This window comes from Dryobates pubescens, chromosome 22 (genome assembly GCF_014839835.1).
Source record: "Dryobates pubescens isolate bDryPub1 chromosome 22, bDryPub1.pri, whole genome shotgun sequence".
NCBI lineage: Eukaryota > Metazoa > Chordata > Aves > Piciformes > Picidae > Dryobates > Dryobates pubescens.
Window position 1 is genome coordinate 19,530,983 of NC_071633.1, and position 15,754 is coordinate 19,546,736.

General features: G+C 69.8%; 3 protein-coding genes across 4 annotated transcripts; 1 reads left to right on the forward strand and 2 right to left on the reverse strand.

The window, feature by feature from the left end:
- Window positions 1–784: 784 nt before the first annotated feature.
- Window positions 785–5,174, reverse strand: RTN4RL2 (reticulon 4 receptor like 2). Of its 2 annotated transcripts, none has more exons than XM_054171756.1 (3): window positions 4,947–5,174; window positions 2,391–2,869; window positions 785–1,694 (listed from the first exon to the last, which is right to left on the reverse strand). In XM_054171756.1, exons 1-3 carry the CDS (start codon window positions 4,978–4,980, stop codon window positions 975–977), a joined length of 1,233 nt encoding a protein of 410 aa, XP_054027731.1. In that variant the 5' UTR covers window positions 4,981–5,174; the 3' UTR covers window positions 785–974. The 2 variants fall into 2 exon arrangements, with proteins under 2 accessions (XP_054027731.1, XP_054027730.1); XM_054171755.1 differs by lacking the exon at window positions 4,947–5,174 and adding an exon at window positions 4,457–4,841.
- LOC128898328 (basic proline-rich protein-like) lies at window positions 5,164–7,481 on the reverse strand. Its single transcript, XM_054171713.1, has 2 exons — window positions 7,048–7,481; window positions 5,164–6,076 (listed from the first exon to the last, which is right to left on the reverse strand). Exons 1-2 carry the CDS (start codon window positions 7,479–7,481, stop codon window positions 5,164–5,166), a joined length of 1,347 nt encoding a protein of 448 aa, XP_054027688.1.
- SLC43A3 (solute carrier family 43 member 3) lies at window positions 7,189–15,370 on the forward strand. The gene is made up of 12 exons (XM_054171757.1): window positions 7,189–7,370; window positions 10,572–10,761; window positions 11,160–11,289; window positions 11,838–11,884; window positions 11,970–12,046; window positions 12,131–12,223; window positions 12,301–12,440; window positions 12,677–12,783; window positions 13,506–13,619; window positions 14,069–14,255; window positions 14,589–14,712; window positions 15,103–15,370. The coding sequence occupies exons 2-12, from the start codon at window positions 10,581–10,583 to the stop codon at window positions 15,256–15,258; spliced, it is 1,356 nt and encodes a 451-aa protein (XP_054027732.1). The 5' UTR covers window positions 7,189–7,370; window positions 10,572–10,580; the 3' UTR covers window positions 15,259–15,370.
- Window positions 15,371–15,754: the final 384 nt, after the last annotated feature.

Sequence of the window (15,754 nt, forward strand, 5' to 3'; positions counted from 1 at the left end):
TCCAGCACACAGGGACACTCACGGACATCCAGCCCTGTTCAGGGTGGGGACACATGGCTAGGGACCACACAGGGGCATCACTGAGACTCCTAGTCCTGGTTAGGGGGACACAGGCAGGGACCACACAGGGAGCAGCTGGAGAGGGTGAGGGATACCCACGTGGACACCCAGAGAGCTACAGCTGCTCAGGGACACCCAGTGCCACCCACATGTGGAGAAAGGCCCTGGGAGGACATCCAGAGACCACTCCTGGGGAGGCACCTGGGTGGGGACCGCCACAAACCCATGGGGACAGCCCAACCCTTGGTGAAGAACCCTTGCAGAGGAACCCCCCCTGGGGTGACACCTGCGCAGAGGGAGCCAGGCCAGGGGTGAGCAGCCTCTGTCTGTCCGCAGCCAGGCCGTGTGCTGCTGCCTGCTCTAAGTGGGTCAGGCCTCGTGGGGCGCGGGCGAGGCGCAGGCGGTGGCTCCGGTACAGGCAGTGCTGTGCCAGCACCCTGCGGGGGGTGCAGCTGGCAGCGCGCTGGGGTCAGCGGCGCCCGGGACGGTGGCAGGAGCGCCGTGCCCGGCGGTGGGTGCTTCCCGTGGTGCCTGCCTGTCTCTGCCCCCTGTCCCCTCCCCGCCGTGCCCTGCCCACCTTGCCGCCTGCTGGCTGCCATCAATATTTTAAGCAGGGCGAGTGGCGCTGGGGAGAAGCCCTGCCCCCCGCAGCAGCCCTGCCCCCCGCAGCAGCCCTGCCCCCCGCAGCAGCCCTGCCCCCCGCAGCAGCCAGGCTCTGCTCTCCCAAAATAAGACCATTTTTAATAAATAATTTCCCACCTTTCGGTTCCTGTTGGGGGCTTTACCCGCTCAGGATGGGGGGTGGGTGGGTGGTGACACACGCACCCCTGCATCGTCCCCCCGCCGCTCCCCGCAGTTCTGGGCCCTCCCTGGGGAAGGGGGGCATGGGCACCCCGTGGGTGCCAGGAGGTGGCTCAGAGCCAGAGCAGGAGCAGGGTGAGGAGGGGCAGGAGGGTGGGAGGCTGGCAGGGGGCTGCGGCGGCCGGAGGGGTGCAGGGGTCCTGGGGGCACTGGGTGTCCTCGGGAGGGCCGCGGGAGTCTCGGGACGGGGGAGGCGGCCGGGGCTGGGATCCCCGCAGGTCATGGGGGGGGAGGCCGTCGCGGTAGAAGGCGGAGGGCGGAGCGGCCGGGAGGGTGCCCGGACGACCCAGTGCCCGCCCGGGAGTGCCCATCACCGCCACCCCACCGCCGCCAGCTTCCTCCTCATCCTCGTCGGGACAGCCGTCGAAGTCCGGGGGCCGAAGTTGCCGCAGGTCAGTGCCACGACGGTGCGGGGGGGTGGCACAGAGCACCGGCGAGCTGGAGACACGGGTGCGGCGGAACCATGCCCAGAGCGGCTGTGCCCGGCAGTCGCAGGCCCAGGGGTTGGCATTGAGGCGCAGGAACTGGAGGGCAGGCAGGGCGGCCAGAGGGTCCCCCGGCAGGGCCACCAGGCTGTTGTTGAACAGGTAGAGGATGGTGAGCCGTGCCAGCCCCCGGAACGCGTGGCGGTGGATGGTGGCCAGGCGGTTGGCGTGCAGCAGCAGCCGGTCCAGGCTGGGCAGCCCCCGGAAGACGCCCGCAGACAGCACCCGCAGCCGATTGCCGTGGAGGAAGAGGTGGCTCAGGTTGGCCAGGTCAGCAAAGAGATCGTCCTGTAGCGGGGAGGGTGGGCAGGGGGCTGGGTATGGCGTGAGGAGACCCACCAGGAGCCCCCCCGCCCAGCCCCACGTCCTTCTGTGGTGAGCACTGCCTGCAGACTTACCCGTGGGTGCACTCCATGGGTGCCACCTATCACCATGCCCCCACATGCCAGCCCCATGAGCATCGCCCTAGTGCCCTGCAGCATGTCCTTGTCCTGCAGGCAGCAGCCATCACCTTGCCTCACGTCCCTGCCCCGTGGGCATTGCCCACCCCAGCAGTTTGTACAACATCTGTCACCAAGAGCCCCCTCTCACATCCCTACCCTGCTGGTGCCACCTATGGCACTGCCCCATGGCTGTCACCTTGCCCCACATCCTGACTTCACAGACATCACCCTGCCCCCCATCCCTGCTCCGTGGGTGGCACTCCTCACCCTGCCCTGCATCCTGCAGGCATCTGCCACTGCCCTTCCTGTGACTGTTCAGTGGGCATCACCTTGTGCTGCACCCCAGCACTCATCACCTTTCCCCAGGGCCCTGCTCCGGGGATGCCACCTTACCCATGAACCTTCTCCACAGCCCAGTTGCTTGTCCGTGCCCTGAGGGCATCCATCCACCACCCTGCTTCAAGCTCTGCCCCGGTGGGCATCACCCTCTCCCCATCTCCCCTAGAGCCCTGCCCCACGGGCACACAGGGCCCTGGCAGACCTGGAGGTAGAGCAGCCCGTTCTCCTGCAGGTAGAGGTACTGGAGGCTGTAGAGGCCACGGAAGATGCCACTGGGCAGGCTGGCCAGCTGGCACCGGTAGAGGTGCAGGGCCTGGAGGCGCCGGAGCCCATGGAAGGTGTCAGGGGCCAGGGCGCGCAGGTGAGGGTTGTCGCCCAGGTCCAGCTCCTCCAGGGCGGGCAGGTGGCGGAAGGTGCCCGGCTGGATGGAGGAGATGTTGTTGGAGTAGAGCCAGAGGGTGACGGTGCTGGGCCCGAAGGTGCCCGCCCGCAGCGCCCTGATGATGTTGTTCTGCAGGAAGAGGCGGCGGGCACCGGGCGGGAGCCCCGCGGGCACCGAGGAGAAGTTGTTGGCCTGGCAGCTGACGGTGGGCGGCGAGACGTAGCAGGTGCAGAGCGCGGGGCAGGTGGGTGCCCCACCAGGCACCCACGCCAGCGCTGCCAGCAGCAGGGCCGCCAGGCCTGCGGGCACAGTGGGGCATCAACACGGGGCATCGCCTGGGCGCCAACCCCCCCCAGCACTGTGCACCCGCTGCCCCCGGGGGGGCTTCCTCCCAGGCAGCCTCCCAGGACCCCACGCCCCACGGAGACCCCCAGGGCTGTGCCCACCCGCAGGGCCACGGTGCCCCAGCAGAACCCCAAGCCCATGAGCACCCACACGGCCACAGTCTCCTAGGAAACTCCGGGGCCATGCCCACCCCACCAAGCCAGGGTGCCCTAGGAGAGCCGTGACCAAATCACAGCCTTAAAAGCCTCTGCCGGGACCACGGCCACCCTGTGGGGCCCTGACCTCCAGGAGTCCCCTAAAGGCCACTGTGCCTCGGACCCCCGCAGGGCTGTGCCCACCCAAAGGGCCACAGTCCCCTAGGAGAAGCAGCAAGGCTGTGCCCACCTCTCAGTACCACGCCCCCAGGACCACAATCACCCCAGGGAGACCAGGGTTCCTTGGAAGAGCCCCAAGACCATGCCCACCTCCTAGAACCACATGCCCCAGGAGCCCCCCAGCTCTCTGCCCACCCACGTGCCCACACTGCCCCCCATCCCACATCATCCCCTCACCACCCTCCTCCCCACACACACCTCCCCTGCCACCATGCCCCAGAGCACCACCCTGCTCATGCTCTGATGATGGCAGGGGTCCCTCACCCCCTCCCCACCCAACGGGGCGGTGCCACGTGCGTGTGTGCCACGGACACGTGTGGGGCGGGGCACGCGTGGGCGCGAGCTGTCGCCAGTGACATGCTTCTTTCCCCCCCCCCACCTCCACTCGTGTCCATCCTCTCCCCAACCCCCCCCTCCCCATCACCCCCCCGGGGCTGCAACCCGAGAGCTTCATCCATAATTCACCCCGAAGTTCTGGCCCCGTGCCCGGGATGCGCCCAATCGCCGGTACCGGGGGAGGGGCAGGGATGGGGGGGAGGGGGGCGGCGGGCCACCCTGCGTCGCACCGGAGGTGCACCGGGTGGGCCCACTGCCCCCCGCTCCCGCTCCTCCTCCGGTGAGATATGGGGAGGGGGGAACGCCCGCAACCCCCCTCCCCAAGCCACCCCCGGAGGCGTCCGTCGCAGATGCTCGGTGCCACCCCCTCCCCCGTCGCCCCGTGTCGCCGTGCGCCCCCCACCCGCATCCCATCTGTCACACTCCCCCTCGCCGCGGGCTGACTCAGTTGGGAGCTGAAGTCACCCGGTTCCCGGGCACCGACGACTGGGGAGGGGAGGGGTATTGGCACCCCCCAACACTCCCCTCTTCCTTCCCCGTGCCAATATCACCCCTAAAAGTAGGGGTATGGAAAGGGGGGGGCACCACTCTTGGGGGAAGATGGCACCCTGGGCACCCTTCGCACCAGTGGGGATGTGGGTGTGGGGCACCCACGTCACGGGATGGGGGTCATAGGGTACCCCTAAGACCACCCACACCCTGGGATGGGGGTCCTGAAGTGGCACTCTAGGGATCTCAGGGCACCCACAGCCCGAGATGGGAGTCTTGGGGTGGCATCCAGTACCCCCCATGAACATCCGCATCCCAGGATGAGGGTCTGGCACCGGGTACCCCGTGGGCAGCTACAGCATGGGGTGGCGTCCTGAGGTAGCGCCAGGGGTCCCCGGGCTCCCCCCCACGCCGAGGCCGTGGGTCCTGGAGATGCATCGGATACCTTCACGGGGTACGCCGGGATGGGGGTCCTGGGATGGCACCGGGGATGGTGAGGCACCCCCCACGCAGAAGCCGTGCAGCCTAGGGTGCCACCGGATACCCTATGGCACGCACACAGCGGTGCGGGGAGCATAGGGTGGCACCGAGCAGCCCGGGGGTCGCGGGGTCCCCGCACGCCGGGTACCCCAAAGGTTGTACCCTGGGGTGCCTCGAAGCTGAGCCCCCCCGCCGGGTGAGCGCCATGGGGGTGCCGCCGACTCCCCAGGCATACTGGGGGGGCACCCCACGCCGGGTCCGTGCTCTCACGGATGGCACAGACCCTCCCCCTCGGGGTCAACTGACCCCCATGTCCCCCTCGCCCTCCCGCCCTCCCCTGCCGCCCGCCTACCTGGGGGCAGGTCCCGGGCCGGGGGGGGGCCCATGGCGGGGCCGCCGCTCAGGCGCGTCCCGCTGCCCCGGGGCTCATGGCCGGTGCCGGGGGCGCTGCTCGCACCCTTCGCCCCCGCCGCGCCGCCCCGAGCAGCCGTCGCCCCAGGGCATGGCACGGGCACGGGCGGGTCGGTCCCGGGGTAGAGGGAGGGGGGGGCGGGGTGGGGGGGCTCAGCTCAGCGCGGCTCTGCCCGCGGCTCCGGTGGGGCTGAGCCCGGCCCCGCGCCGCGCCTTATCCCGGGGCGGCCGCGCTCCGCCCCCCGCCGCCGGCCCCGCCGCTTAACCCCTCCCGGGCCGGCCCGCCCCACGGCGGGGAGGGACGTGGGGGACCCCGGCGGGACCCACCGCGGGAACGGGGGACTCGGTGGTGGGTGTCCCCCTGCTGGGCACGGGGCCTGGGGCGGGGATGTTGCGGGGGGGGTCGCACGGCGCCGGAGGCCCCCCCGTCCGTCCGTCCCCTCCTCACACGGTGGCGGGGCGGTGATGCCCGCGGGGATCCACGGGGCGCACGGTACCCACACGGGTGGGTACCTCGGGGTCGGGTGCCCGGCGCTGGATCTTTCAACAGCCCGAGTGGGCGTGCTCCAGCCCTCGCTCCCACGCGTGCCCGGCGCTGTCCGTGGTCCCGACCCGGCGCTGTCCGTGGTGCCGCCCGCCGCTCCCACCCGGGACCGCCGCACCCCTCGGGGCGGCCGGGGCTGGGGTGCGGCGGGCCTGAGGGGATCTGAGGGGGTCTGTGAGGACCCGAGCCGTCTCAGTGGGGCCTCTCGGGGTCTGTGGGATCTCTGTGGGGCTCTGTGGGGTCTGCGAAGGATCTCGGGAGTCTGTGGGAGCTTGGGGGGCCGGTGGGGGGGATTTATGGGCCCCACGCGGGGGGGCCCGCGTGGCCGCGCCAGGCTCGGGCACACGCTGGCACCGCGGCGTGTTTGCGGCACCGTCTCCGGCGAGCGAAATGCCACAAGCTGGCGCGGCGGGCACCGTGGGAGGGGGTGTGGGCGGCGCGGGGCTGACTCAGGGGCCGCCATCCGCTCCCTCCCAAACTGTGCCCCCCGCGTCCCTGGCACGGGGTTCTGCCCACCCTTCGGGGGTCTGCAAGGGGGTCCCAGGGGAACGGACCCACCCGTGGGTGCTTGCAACACCTGCCTAGGGGGACCTGGGGATGAGGGAGAGGGGCAGGGGGCCAGGCCTGGTGCCGCCAGCCAGGCCTGGGATGGGCAGCAGAGGGTGAGAGGTCCGTGAGGGGCTCGGTGGAGGACAGATGGATGGATGGACAGCTGGGCAGACAACCTCTGGAAAGGGAGCAGATGGACAGACTGAAGAACAGCTGGAGGGACAGACAGACAGATGGGCAGCTGGATGGAGGCGAGGGCAGGGGAGGGCAGGAGGACCAGTGGGATGTGGGCAGGGTGGGTGAGGGCAGCTTGGTGGGTGGTAGGACAGATGGATGGGCACGAGGAGAGCAGAGCTGTGAGTGGAGGGGGACAGACGCACGGGTGATGGACAGACGGATGGGTGACAGACAGATGGATGGGTGACAGACAGGTGATGGACAGATGGGTGGCGGACAGACAGAGCTGGCAGAGCAGATGGACAGCTGGCTGGAAGGGTGGCAGTGGCTGGGGACAGGATGGGCGGCTGCTGGCACCGAGGGGGTGGGCAGGCAGATAGATGGTGCGGCAGAAGGACAGATAGACAGACTGGGGGACAAGAGGAGGGCTGGGGGAGCCCCAGGCGGGGAACAAGGCCAGGCCAGTGGTGGGGCAGATGCCAGAGACTGGCAGGTGCCAACACGCCCAAGGCAGGGACAGCATCAGGCAGGAGTGGACAGAGACATGGGCAGAGCCTGGCAGAGCTGAGCAGAATGGCACTGCAGGTGGTACGGTGGGACTTGGCCAGCAGATGCTCTGGGGTGGCACAGCTGGAAGTGACCCAGAAGCGGTCCAAGGGTGACTCAAGGTTGGCTCAAGGGTGGCCCAAGGGTAAGGAGGTGGCACACTAGTGGATGGCCGTGGGGGCACAGCCACGGGGCTTGGGGCTGAGCTGACACAGGCGCGGCACACCCGCGGGTGGCACCGGAACGCCCCAGGGAGGACACCGGGGGTGGGTGGTGCCGTGGCACACCGCGGGACGGCCCCCTGCCGGGACAGCCGCCCAGGGGCGGACCCACCGGGTGACCCCGGTTCCGCTTCTCCATCGGGGCCCCGCCCGGAGCCCCCCGCTCCGCGCCGAGGGCGGGTCCGAGCGGGGCTGCTCCGCCCAGCTCCGGGGCCGAGCGGGCAGCATCGGAGCAACGGGACCGGGCGAACCTACCGGAGACCCGGGACGCAGGGAGCAGCACCGGAGCACCCGGGACCCGCAGGGAGCCGCTGGTCCCTCCCGCCGGGTGAGCAGCGCCGGGATACGGCTGAGCGGGGGCGGAGGGACCCGGATGGTCCCGACCCGCCCTGGGGGGCGCAGCGGCGGGACCGGGCGGCATGGCGGGACCGGGCGGCATGGCGGGACCGGCGGGGGCTGGCGGGTCGTGGCGGGCTGGGCCCCGGGAGTGGGGCTAGGCTGTGGCTGGGGGTCCCTCGTGTCCCCCGCCTCGGCTCATCCCTCCGTCCCCCTCTGCCCTGCACCGCACCCTGAGCTCCGTGGGGCCTGGCAGGGTGCCCCGGTGCCCCCCGCGGGGTAGGTCAGACTCTGGGCGCGGGCAGTGTTGTGCCCCACGGCTGCCCGTGTCCGGGATTACCGAGACAGCCTATCACATGTGTCCCCCCCGCCACACAGGCGTGGACAAAGACCCACGCGCGGGGGTGACATCACTTCCCCTTGTCCGCACCGCCTTGAGACGCTGGCACTGCCCACCCCTGGCACCCCATGTCCCAGGCAAGGGGATGCCCGTGGTCTCCCCAGCAGCCTCTGGGGGCCTGCGCGGGAGCGAAGCAGCCTCATTACCATTAATTATTAATTAGTGAAGTGGCCGAGGCCGGAGCCAGCCTGTGCCCGCCGGTGCCCTCGCTGCCAGGACCGGGTGGCTCCTTTCTCCTCCTGCTCCCAGTCAGGGCCCGGGGGGAGCAGGCGGGGGACACAGCCAGATGGGGCCAGAGCTGCCGGAGCTGGGGGTCCCCCGATCTTCTTGCTCCCCCGTGGGGGATCCCAGTTTGTGGGGCTCACCAATATGGCTGGCAAGGAGGGACCGGCGTGGCTGGGGCACAGCAGTGCAGCTTGGCAGGACCAGCACGGCTGGGGCTTGGTGGCAAATGCCCCCTGTGGGTGTCTCGGGGTGCCCCAGTGGTGACACCCATGGCGGGGGTGTCTCAGGGTGCTGCAGCCGTGGCCTCCGCGTCTCCAGGTGTCTCTGGATGCCCCTGGCAGTGGCACCCACGATGGGGTGCCCCCGGGTGTCCTGGAGTGCCCCAGGCAGCGGCCCGGGTGACAGCGTGACTCCGGGTGCCCTGGGGTGCCCCAGAGGCTGACACCCATGCTGGGATGCCTTGAGAGTACCTTGCAGTCCCCCCCGTGATGGAGTGCCCCATGGTGGGGTACCCGGGGTGCCCCGGCAGTGTGCCCCCCGCGGTGCTATAGATAGCTCGGCCCCCCCGCGGGCTCAGCCCCCGCCCGGTTAATCTTTACCCGGGCGCTGTAATGAGGCTCATTAGCGGCCATTACAGCGCGACCGGGCGCCGCCGGCGGGGGCCCGGGGCCGGTGAGTGGGGGGGACAGGGAGTGGGGCCGGTGGCAGCGACGGGCACGGAGCTGGAGCGGCAGGGACGGGGGTATCCAGGTGCCCCCCGGACATGGTCGATCAGCAGAGGGCTCGCAGACCCCTGGGGGGTAACAGCGTCCCCAGCAGCGGGGTTGGGGTCCCCGGTGAGAAGGGGACAGTGCCCACGTGGGGAGTGCCACGGTGCCCAGCAGCGTCGTGCCAGAGTCTGTGTGGGCATCATGAGATCTCGAGGTGGGGGTACAGAGTCTCAGAGCTGTGTCAGTGTCTCCGAGAGCCATGCCAGGGTCCCCGAGGGATGTGCCAGTGTCCGCAGGGAGGTGCCAGGGCCCCAGGGGGTGTGTCAGCGTGCCAGGCTGCCTGCCAGTGTCTCCAGGGCTGCACCACTGTCCCCGGGGAGGCTGCCAGCTTCCCAAAGAGGGTGCCAGGGCCCCTGGTGTGGCCTGATGGGTTCCCAGCACCCGTGCCAGTACCTGGGGGGTGCCATCGTCCACAAGTGTGTGCCAGCGTCCCCAGGAGGGTGCTGTTGTCTCCAGGGGTGTGTGCTGGTGTCCACAAGGCACGAACCAGGGTGCCCGGCAGCGTGCCAGTGTTCCCAGGGAGTCTGCCAGGTTCCCAAGGGCTGTGCCAGGTCTCCAGTGGGGGTCCCAGTGTCCCCAGGGGGTGCCAGTGTCCCCAGTGCACACACCAGGTGCCTGGCAGGGTTTCAACGTCCCCAGGGCCTGGGCCAGGGCCAGGGCTGGCCTGGGGTGATAAGGGCCCGTGGGGGGGTGCCAGCCACTATCGGTGCTGCCAGCGCCGGGGGGACCCTGGGTGCTCCTGGGAGATTGGCGTGGGGGGAGCAGGGTGTGGGGCTGTGGGTGTGCACCACCCGCCTGGCACCCCTGCCAGGGTCCAAACTCCGTGGCGGCAGTGGCAGCAGCGCCGGCGGCAGGGCCTCGTGCAGGTGGGTGGGTGAGGGGTGCCAGGGGGCTGCCAGCACGCTGAGCTGTGAGTGTGAGCACGTGTGTGCGTGTGAGCATGTGTGAGTGTGTGTGAGCACGAGTGTGAGCACAGCTCTGTGTGTGCATGTGTGTGAAGATGCGTGTGAGCACGTATGTGAGCACATGTGAGAGCATGTGTGCGTGTGAGCACGTGTGCACACGTGTGGGCATGTGTAATAAGCACGTGGGTGTGCACATGCATGAGCACATGTGTGAGTCTGTGTGTGTGTGTAAGGACAGGTGTGAGTGTGTAAGCATGTGTGCACACGTGTAGACATGAGTGTGAGCACGCCTGTGCTCACGTGTGCACGTGTGTAAGCACATGTGTGAGGGTGCAAGTTCCCCGACGTGCACGCGCACGCGTCTCACAGGTGTCAGCCCGTGCACACGCGTGTGCTGGCACATGTGTGCCTGTGCACAGCAGCTGTGCACCCCTGGCAGCCCGTGCACGCCCATGTGCCAGGCCCCAGCCCCCTGCAGGGCCCCTGCCCCTGCTCTGCCACATAGAGTGGGGGCAGGGGAGCCGCCAGGCCGGGGGCCAAGGGGCAGAGCTGGGGCCGTGGTGACCTTGGCCCAAAGCCCTGCTCCGGCTGCTGGGTGCAGGCAGAGGGTTTCAGGATGTGAGGGAGGCGGGTGCCAGGCAGCTCAGGGGGCATTGCCAGGTGGGTGCCAGGCAGCACAGGGGGCATTGCCAGCACAGGGGGCATTGCCAGGTGGGTGCCAGGCAGCACAGGGGGCATTGCCAGCACAGGGGGCATCGCCAGCACAGGGGGCATCGCCAGCACAGGGGGCGTTGCCAGGCGGGTGCCAGGCAGGTGCGGGGGATGTCAGCCCCTGGGAGCTGGGCTGAGCCGGGAGGTGCCAGGCTGTGTGACGGCTGTGTGTGTGCCCGCAGGCCGGTGCCATGGCGGGGGGGGGCGCGGGGCTGGCCAAGCGCCTGGGCACGCTGCTCTCGGGGCTGCTGGAGTGCGGAGCCTTCTGTGGCGTCATCTTCGGCTGGGCCTCGCTGGTCTTCGTGCTCAAGGAGCTGCACTACTTCGCAGACCTGTGCCACAATGCCACCGCCGAGCACTCCGGGCTGCCTGGTATGGACCCTGGTGCCCCCCAGCCCTGGTGCCGTGCCAGTGCCGGCCCTGCTGCCACCCTGCCTTGTGTCCCCTCGTGTCCCCTTGTGTTTGTGTGGTGCCCCAGGCCCCCGCTGCCTAATGCCCTGTGGTGCCCTGTGCCCCTGCTGTCCTGTGCCAGTGTCTCTGCTGTCCTTACGTCCTGCAGTACCCCAGGTCCCCATCGCTGCCATGCTTGCGTCCCTGCCATCCCTATGCCCGTGCCCACCTCTGTCCTTGTGTCCTGTGGAGCCTCATGTCCCCACTGTCCCCATGCCCATTTACCTGCTGTCCTGATACCCCGTGGTGCCCTCTGTCCCTGATGACTTCATGCCTGTGTGCCCACTGCCGATGCCCGGTGGTGCCCGGTGTGCCCGCAGACTGCAGCCGCCAGGACGAGCAGTTCTCCCTGGTCTTCACCATTGGCTCCTTCATGAACAACTTCATGACCTTCCCCATGGGCTTCATCTTCGACCGCTTTGGCACCGCTGTCGCCCGCCTCATCGCCATGTGAGCGGGCACGGGGTGGGCACAGTGGGCAGGGCACCCCCGGGGGCGGGGTGGGCACTGCTGGCCCTCAGTGGGCTGGTGGCAGCAGCTGGGGTGGGGGTGTTATGGAGGGCAGGTGGTTATCGAGGTGGCCAGGCAGGGTGGGGCTGGCACTGCTGGGGCACCCATGGGGCTGGGGGGCACCCATGATGGTTGGTGGGTACCTGTACAGGTCCAGGGCACTGGCGTTGGGATGCCAGTCAGGGTAGAGCCCATTCTGGCACCTGGCTCTCTCTGTCACTCAATGTCCACAGTGTGTTTCATGCCGCCCTCTACCTCCCCCACTGCCCCCCTGCTGTTCCTCAGGTGCCCTTGGGTGTCCCTGGTGTCCCCAGGGCACCACCATAACCACAGCCCCCTCTGGGTCCCCACATGCCTCGGCCCGGGGGTGCCAGGAGGCAGTGGAGCACCCATGAGACAGCAGGGTGCTGGGTGCCGAGGTGCCAGCAGCTGGGGGTGCCCCCCCCCGGAGCCTGTCCTGACCTGTCACTGCTGTCCCCCCATCCCAGCTCCCTCTACACCGGCGGGACCCTGCTCGTTGCCTTCTCCACCCCAGGTGAGACCCTGGGGGCATCAGGTGCCCAGTCGGGGAGGGGGCCCGGGAGGGTCCCCCCAGTCCCTGCTGACCCCTGTGTCCCCAGGGCTGGCAGTGCTGCTCTTCCCAGCCATGTCCATGCTCTCAGTGGGTGGCATCCTCCTCATCCTCACCAACATGCAGGTGAGTCCTCTGGCACCCTGACCCTCACCCACCGGCTGGGGTGCCCGGGGGGTCTTGATGGCACAGGGAGTGTCCCCATGCCAGGTGGGTAACCTCTTCGGCAAGTACCGCTCCATCATCATCACGCTCTACAACGGGGCCTTCGACTCCTCCTCTGCCATCTTCCTCATCGTCAAGGTGGGTGGCACACGGTGGGGTGGCAGACGATGGCCTGGTACCCTGCTGGCCCCACGTCAGCCTGTGCCCGTCCGCAGGTGCTCTACGAGCGGGGGCTGTCCCTGCGCTCCATGTTCCTCTTCCTGGCAGCCTGCAGCGCCTGGCACCTGCTGCGCACCCTCTTCCTCATGCCCCGCAGGCGCATCCCCTACCCCCTGCCCCCCGCCTACGACTATGGGTAAGGAAGGACAGCAGCCTGCCCCGCGGGGGGGTGGTGCCCGTCGCACGGGAGGTCAGTGGCACTGGTGCCGTGGGTGGTGGTGACGGCAATGCCCGTCCTGAGGGGGAGGGTGGTCCCTGTGCCGGGGTCGAGGATGGGTCTCGCCCTGTGGTTGGTGCTGGGTGCCATCCCACGGTGGTTGGTGGGTCGGGCCCCGCGGGCGGCAGTGGGTCTCATGCTGTCGGGGGGGCCAGGCTGCGGTGCCCGGGGTGGTCGCAGTCCTACCGCACCTACGAGGAGAAGCGGCCGGTGGAGGAGGGCGGCGCCGACGAGACCCTCCCGGAGCCCAGCGCGGCCAGAGGTGATGGGGCGGGGCTTGATGGGGGCGGGGCTTGGCAGGGGCATGGCCAAGGGGGCACGTGGAGGGGGTGGGACTGCAGGGGTGCGATTGGCTGTGCATATCAAGGGGTGTGGTCGGGGGGGTGGAGCTATGCAAGGGAGGGAGTGTATGGTGGGGTGGGCGTGGTTGCAGATGGGTGTGGTCGTTGTGGTGGGCGGTGTTATGCAGATGAGGGGCGGTGGGCGGGACTGGGTGTGTAGATGGCTGTGGCCAGTGGGTGGGCGTGGCTATGCACGTGGAGGTGTGGCCGGGTTGGGTGTGGCAGGAGGTTGGGCGTGGCTATGCCGATGAGGGGCATGGCTGTACGGGTGGGTGCTGGGGGGACCCTGGGGGCAGGGGCTGAGCAGGGGCCACGGTGCGTGGGTCCAGGGTGGGCACGCCCAGGGCAGGGCCTGTGCGGGGGGGGCCAGGCGTGGCCACTGCCCTGATGCCCATGTCAGGGGGGACTGCCCCTGGGATGCCCTTCGGGGCCTGCGTGCGCTCGGCGCTGTTCGCCTGGCACGTGGCCTGGCTCTCGGCCATGCAGCTGCGGCACTACCTCTTCATTGGCACCCTCAACCCCCTCCTGGACCGCCTGGCCCGCGGGGACCCCCACCTCGGTAAGGGAGCGCTGCGGGGCGGGGTCCGGGGGGGGCACAGCCGTTAGGCTGCTCCAGCCCTGCCCTGATGCCCTCTCCCCGCAGTCAGCACCTACACCAACGCCTTCGCCTTCACCCAGCTCTGCGGGGTGCTCTGTGCCCCCTGGAACGGGCTCATCCTCGACTGGCACAAGCGGGGACGGAGCCCCCGCCCCGACGGTAAGCAGGCACCGACCCCCCCTGTGCCCCGCGGGTCCAGCCTGCCAACATCCACCCCCCGTGCCCCACGGGTCCAGCCTGCCAACGTCCACCCCCCTGTGCCCCGCGGGTCCAGCCTGCCAACGTCCACCCCCCTGTGCCCCGCGGGTCCAGCCTGCCAACGTCCACCCCCCTGTGCCCCACGGGTCCAGCCTGCCAACGTCCACCCCCCCGTGCCCCGCGGGTCCAGCCTGCCGACGTCCACCCCCTGTGCCCCACGGGTCCAGCCTGCCAACATCCACCCCCCCGTGCCCCTGCCGCTCTGCCATCTCCCCATCCCCACCCGGAGCTTGGGGACGTGTCCCTGCCCTCTATGCCATGCCCAGATGCCGCCACTCCCCTGCCGTGTCCCCGGGGTGGGGCCCTGGCCGTGCCCTGCTGACGTTCCTGAGCCTGTCTGGTGCCCGCAGGAGCCCTGGGCGCCTTGGCCGACCTGCGGGCGTCGGTGCTGTCCCTGGTGGTGACGGTGGCGCAGTGCCTGCTGTTCTCGGTGTGCGCGGCGGTGCCCGTCCTGCCCGTCCAGTTTGCCACCTTCGTGCTGCAGGTGCTGAGCCGCTCCTTCCTCTACGGGGGCAACGCTGCCTTCCTCGCCATCGCGTGAGTCCAGCCCTGGGCACGGGGACGCGGTGGCAGGGCTGGGGCAAAGGGGGCAGGGAGTACGGTGGAGGGGTCAGAGTGGCAGGGGACTGGGCAAGAGGGGCAAGGGAGTGGGAGGTGGAGGACAAGGTGGTGGTAAAGCCGTGGGGTGGGGACAGGGGATGTGGGGGTGGGGTCCGGGCAGGAGTGGCAGGGGACAGAGTGGTCAGGGGTTGGGTGATGGAAGACAAGGTGGTGGCGGCAGGGGACGTGGCGGAGGGGTGAGGGCAGAGGTGGCAGGGACAGTGGCAGGGCTGGGGGTGGCGGCAGGGTGGTGACCAAGTGTCTGGGCAGGTTCCCAGCGCAGCACTTCGGGAAGCTCTACGGCCTGGCCATGGCCCTCTCGGCGCTGGTGGCCCTGCTGCAGTACCCCTGTGTCGCCCTCGTGCAGGGACCCCTGGGCGGGGACCCCTTCTACGTGAGTGTCCTGGCTGCGGCCCCACGCTCTGCCCAGGAACGACAGCGTCCTGCCCCGGGGGAAGTGGGGGTCCTGCCCCGGGGGAAGTGGGGGTCCTGCCCCGGGGGAAGTGGGGATTGTGCCCTGGGGGAAGTGGGGGTCCTGCTCCGGGGGAAGTGGGGGTCCTGCCCCGGGGGAAGTGGGGGTCCTGCCTCGGGGGAAGTGGGGATTGTGCCCCAGGGGAAGTGGGGGTCCTGCCCCACCGGTTAATGGTGGTCCTGATGCTGGTCCATGCAGAGCTGTGTTGGATTGAGGGCCCTTGAGGGCTGGGGGCGCTGCGGAGCTGTCCCCATGCCCTGGGGTGGGGTCAGCCCTTGGCCCCTCACCCTGCCTCCCTCTCCTGCCCCGCAGGTGAACCTGGGGATGATCGCCGTGGTGCTGGTGGCCTTTGTCAGCCCGGTGGTGGTGGCCCGCGAGTGCCGGAGGCGAGCCCAGGAGCTGGGGGCTGCCGGCACCCCCCTGGCGGCACCCCCCGGCGCCGAGACCCCTGCCGAGACCACCCACTGAGCCCCACGCTTGCCCAGTGCCAGCCCGATGCCCAGTACCCGTTTGGTACTGGCCTGGGGGGTGCTGTGCCGCGGGGTGGGAGGTGTTGGGGGGAGAATAAACCTCAGCCCCACCCCGGCTCACTCTGCTGCCTTCCCCTGGGCCGGCTGCTCCCAGGCTGCCCCCCGGGGTCTGCTGTGGGGCTGGGCACCGACCTGCTGCCAACCGGGGGGCACAGACCCTCTTCATGGCTCCTCCCCACAGCCCCTCCCCACGGCCCCCTGCACGGATGTGGCCAGGGCAGACTCCTCTTTACTGGGACAGGGACAGGGCAGGGGCTGCAGCAGGTCCTGGGGGCATTCCCATAGGTGCCCTCAGCCCTGGCAGAGGAAGGATGGGCAGTGCCCGTGGGTGCCCTCAGCACTGGCAGAGGAAGGGGCACAGGCTAAAGCAGCTTTTCCAGAGCCCAGATGGGAGCAAGGAACAGCATCAGGGCCAGGGAGTGGCCTCCAGTGCT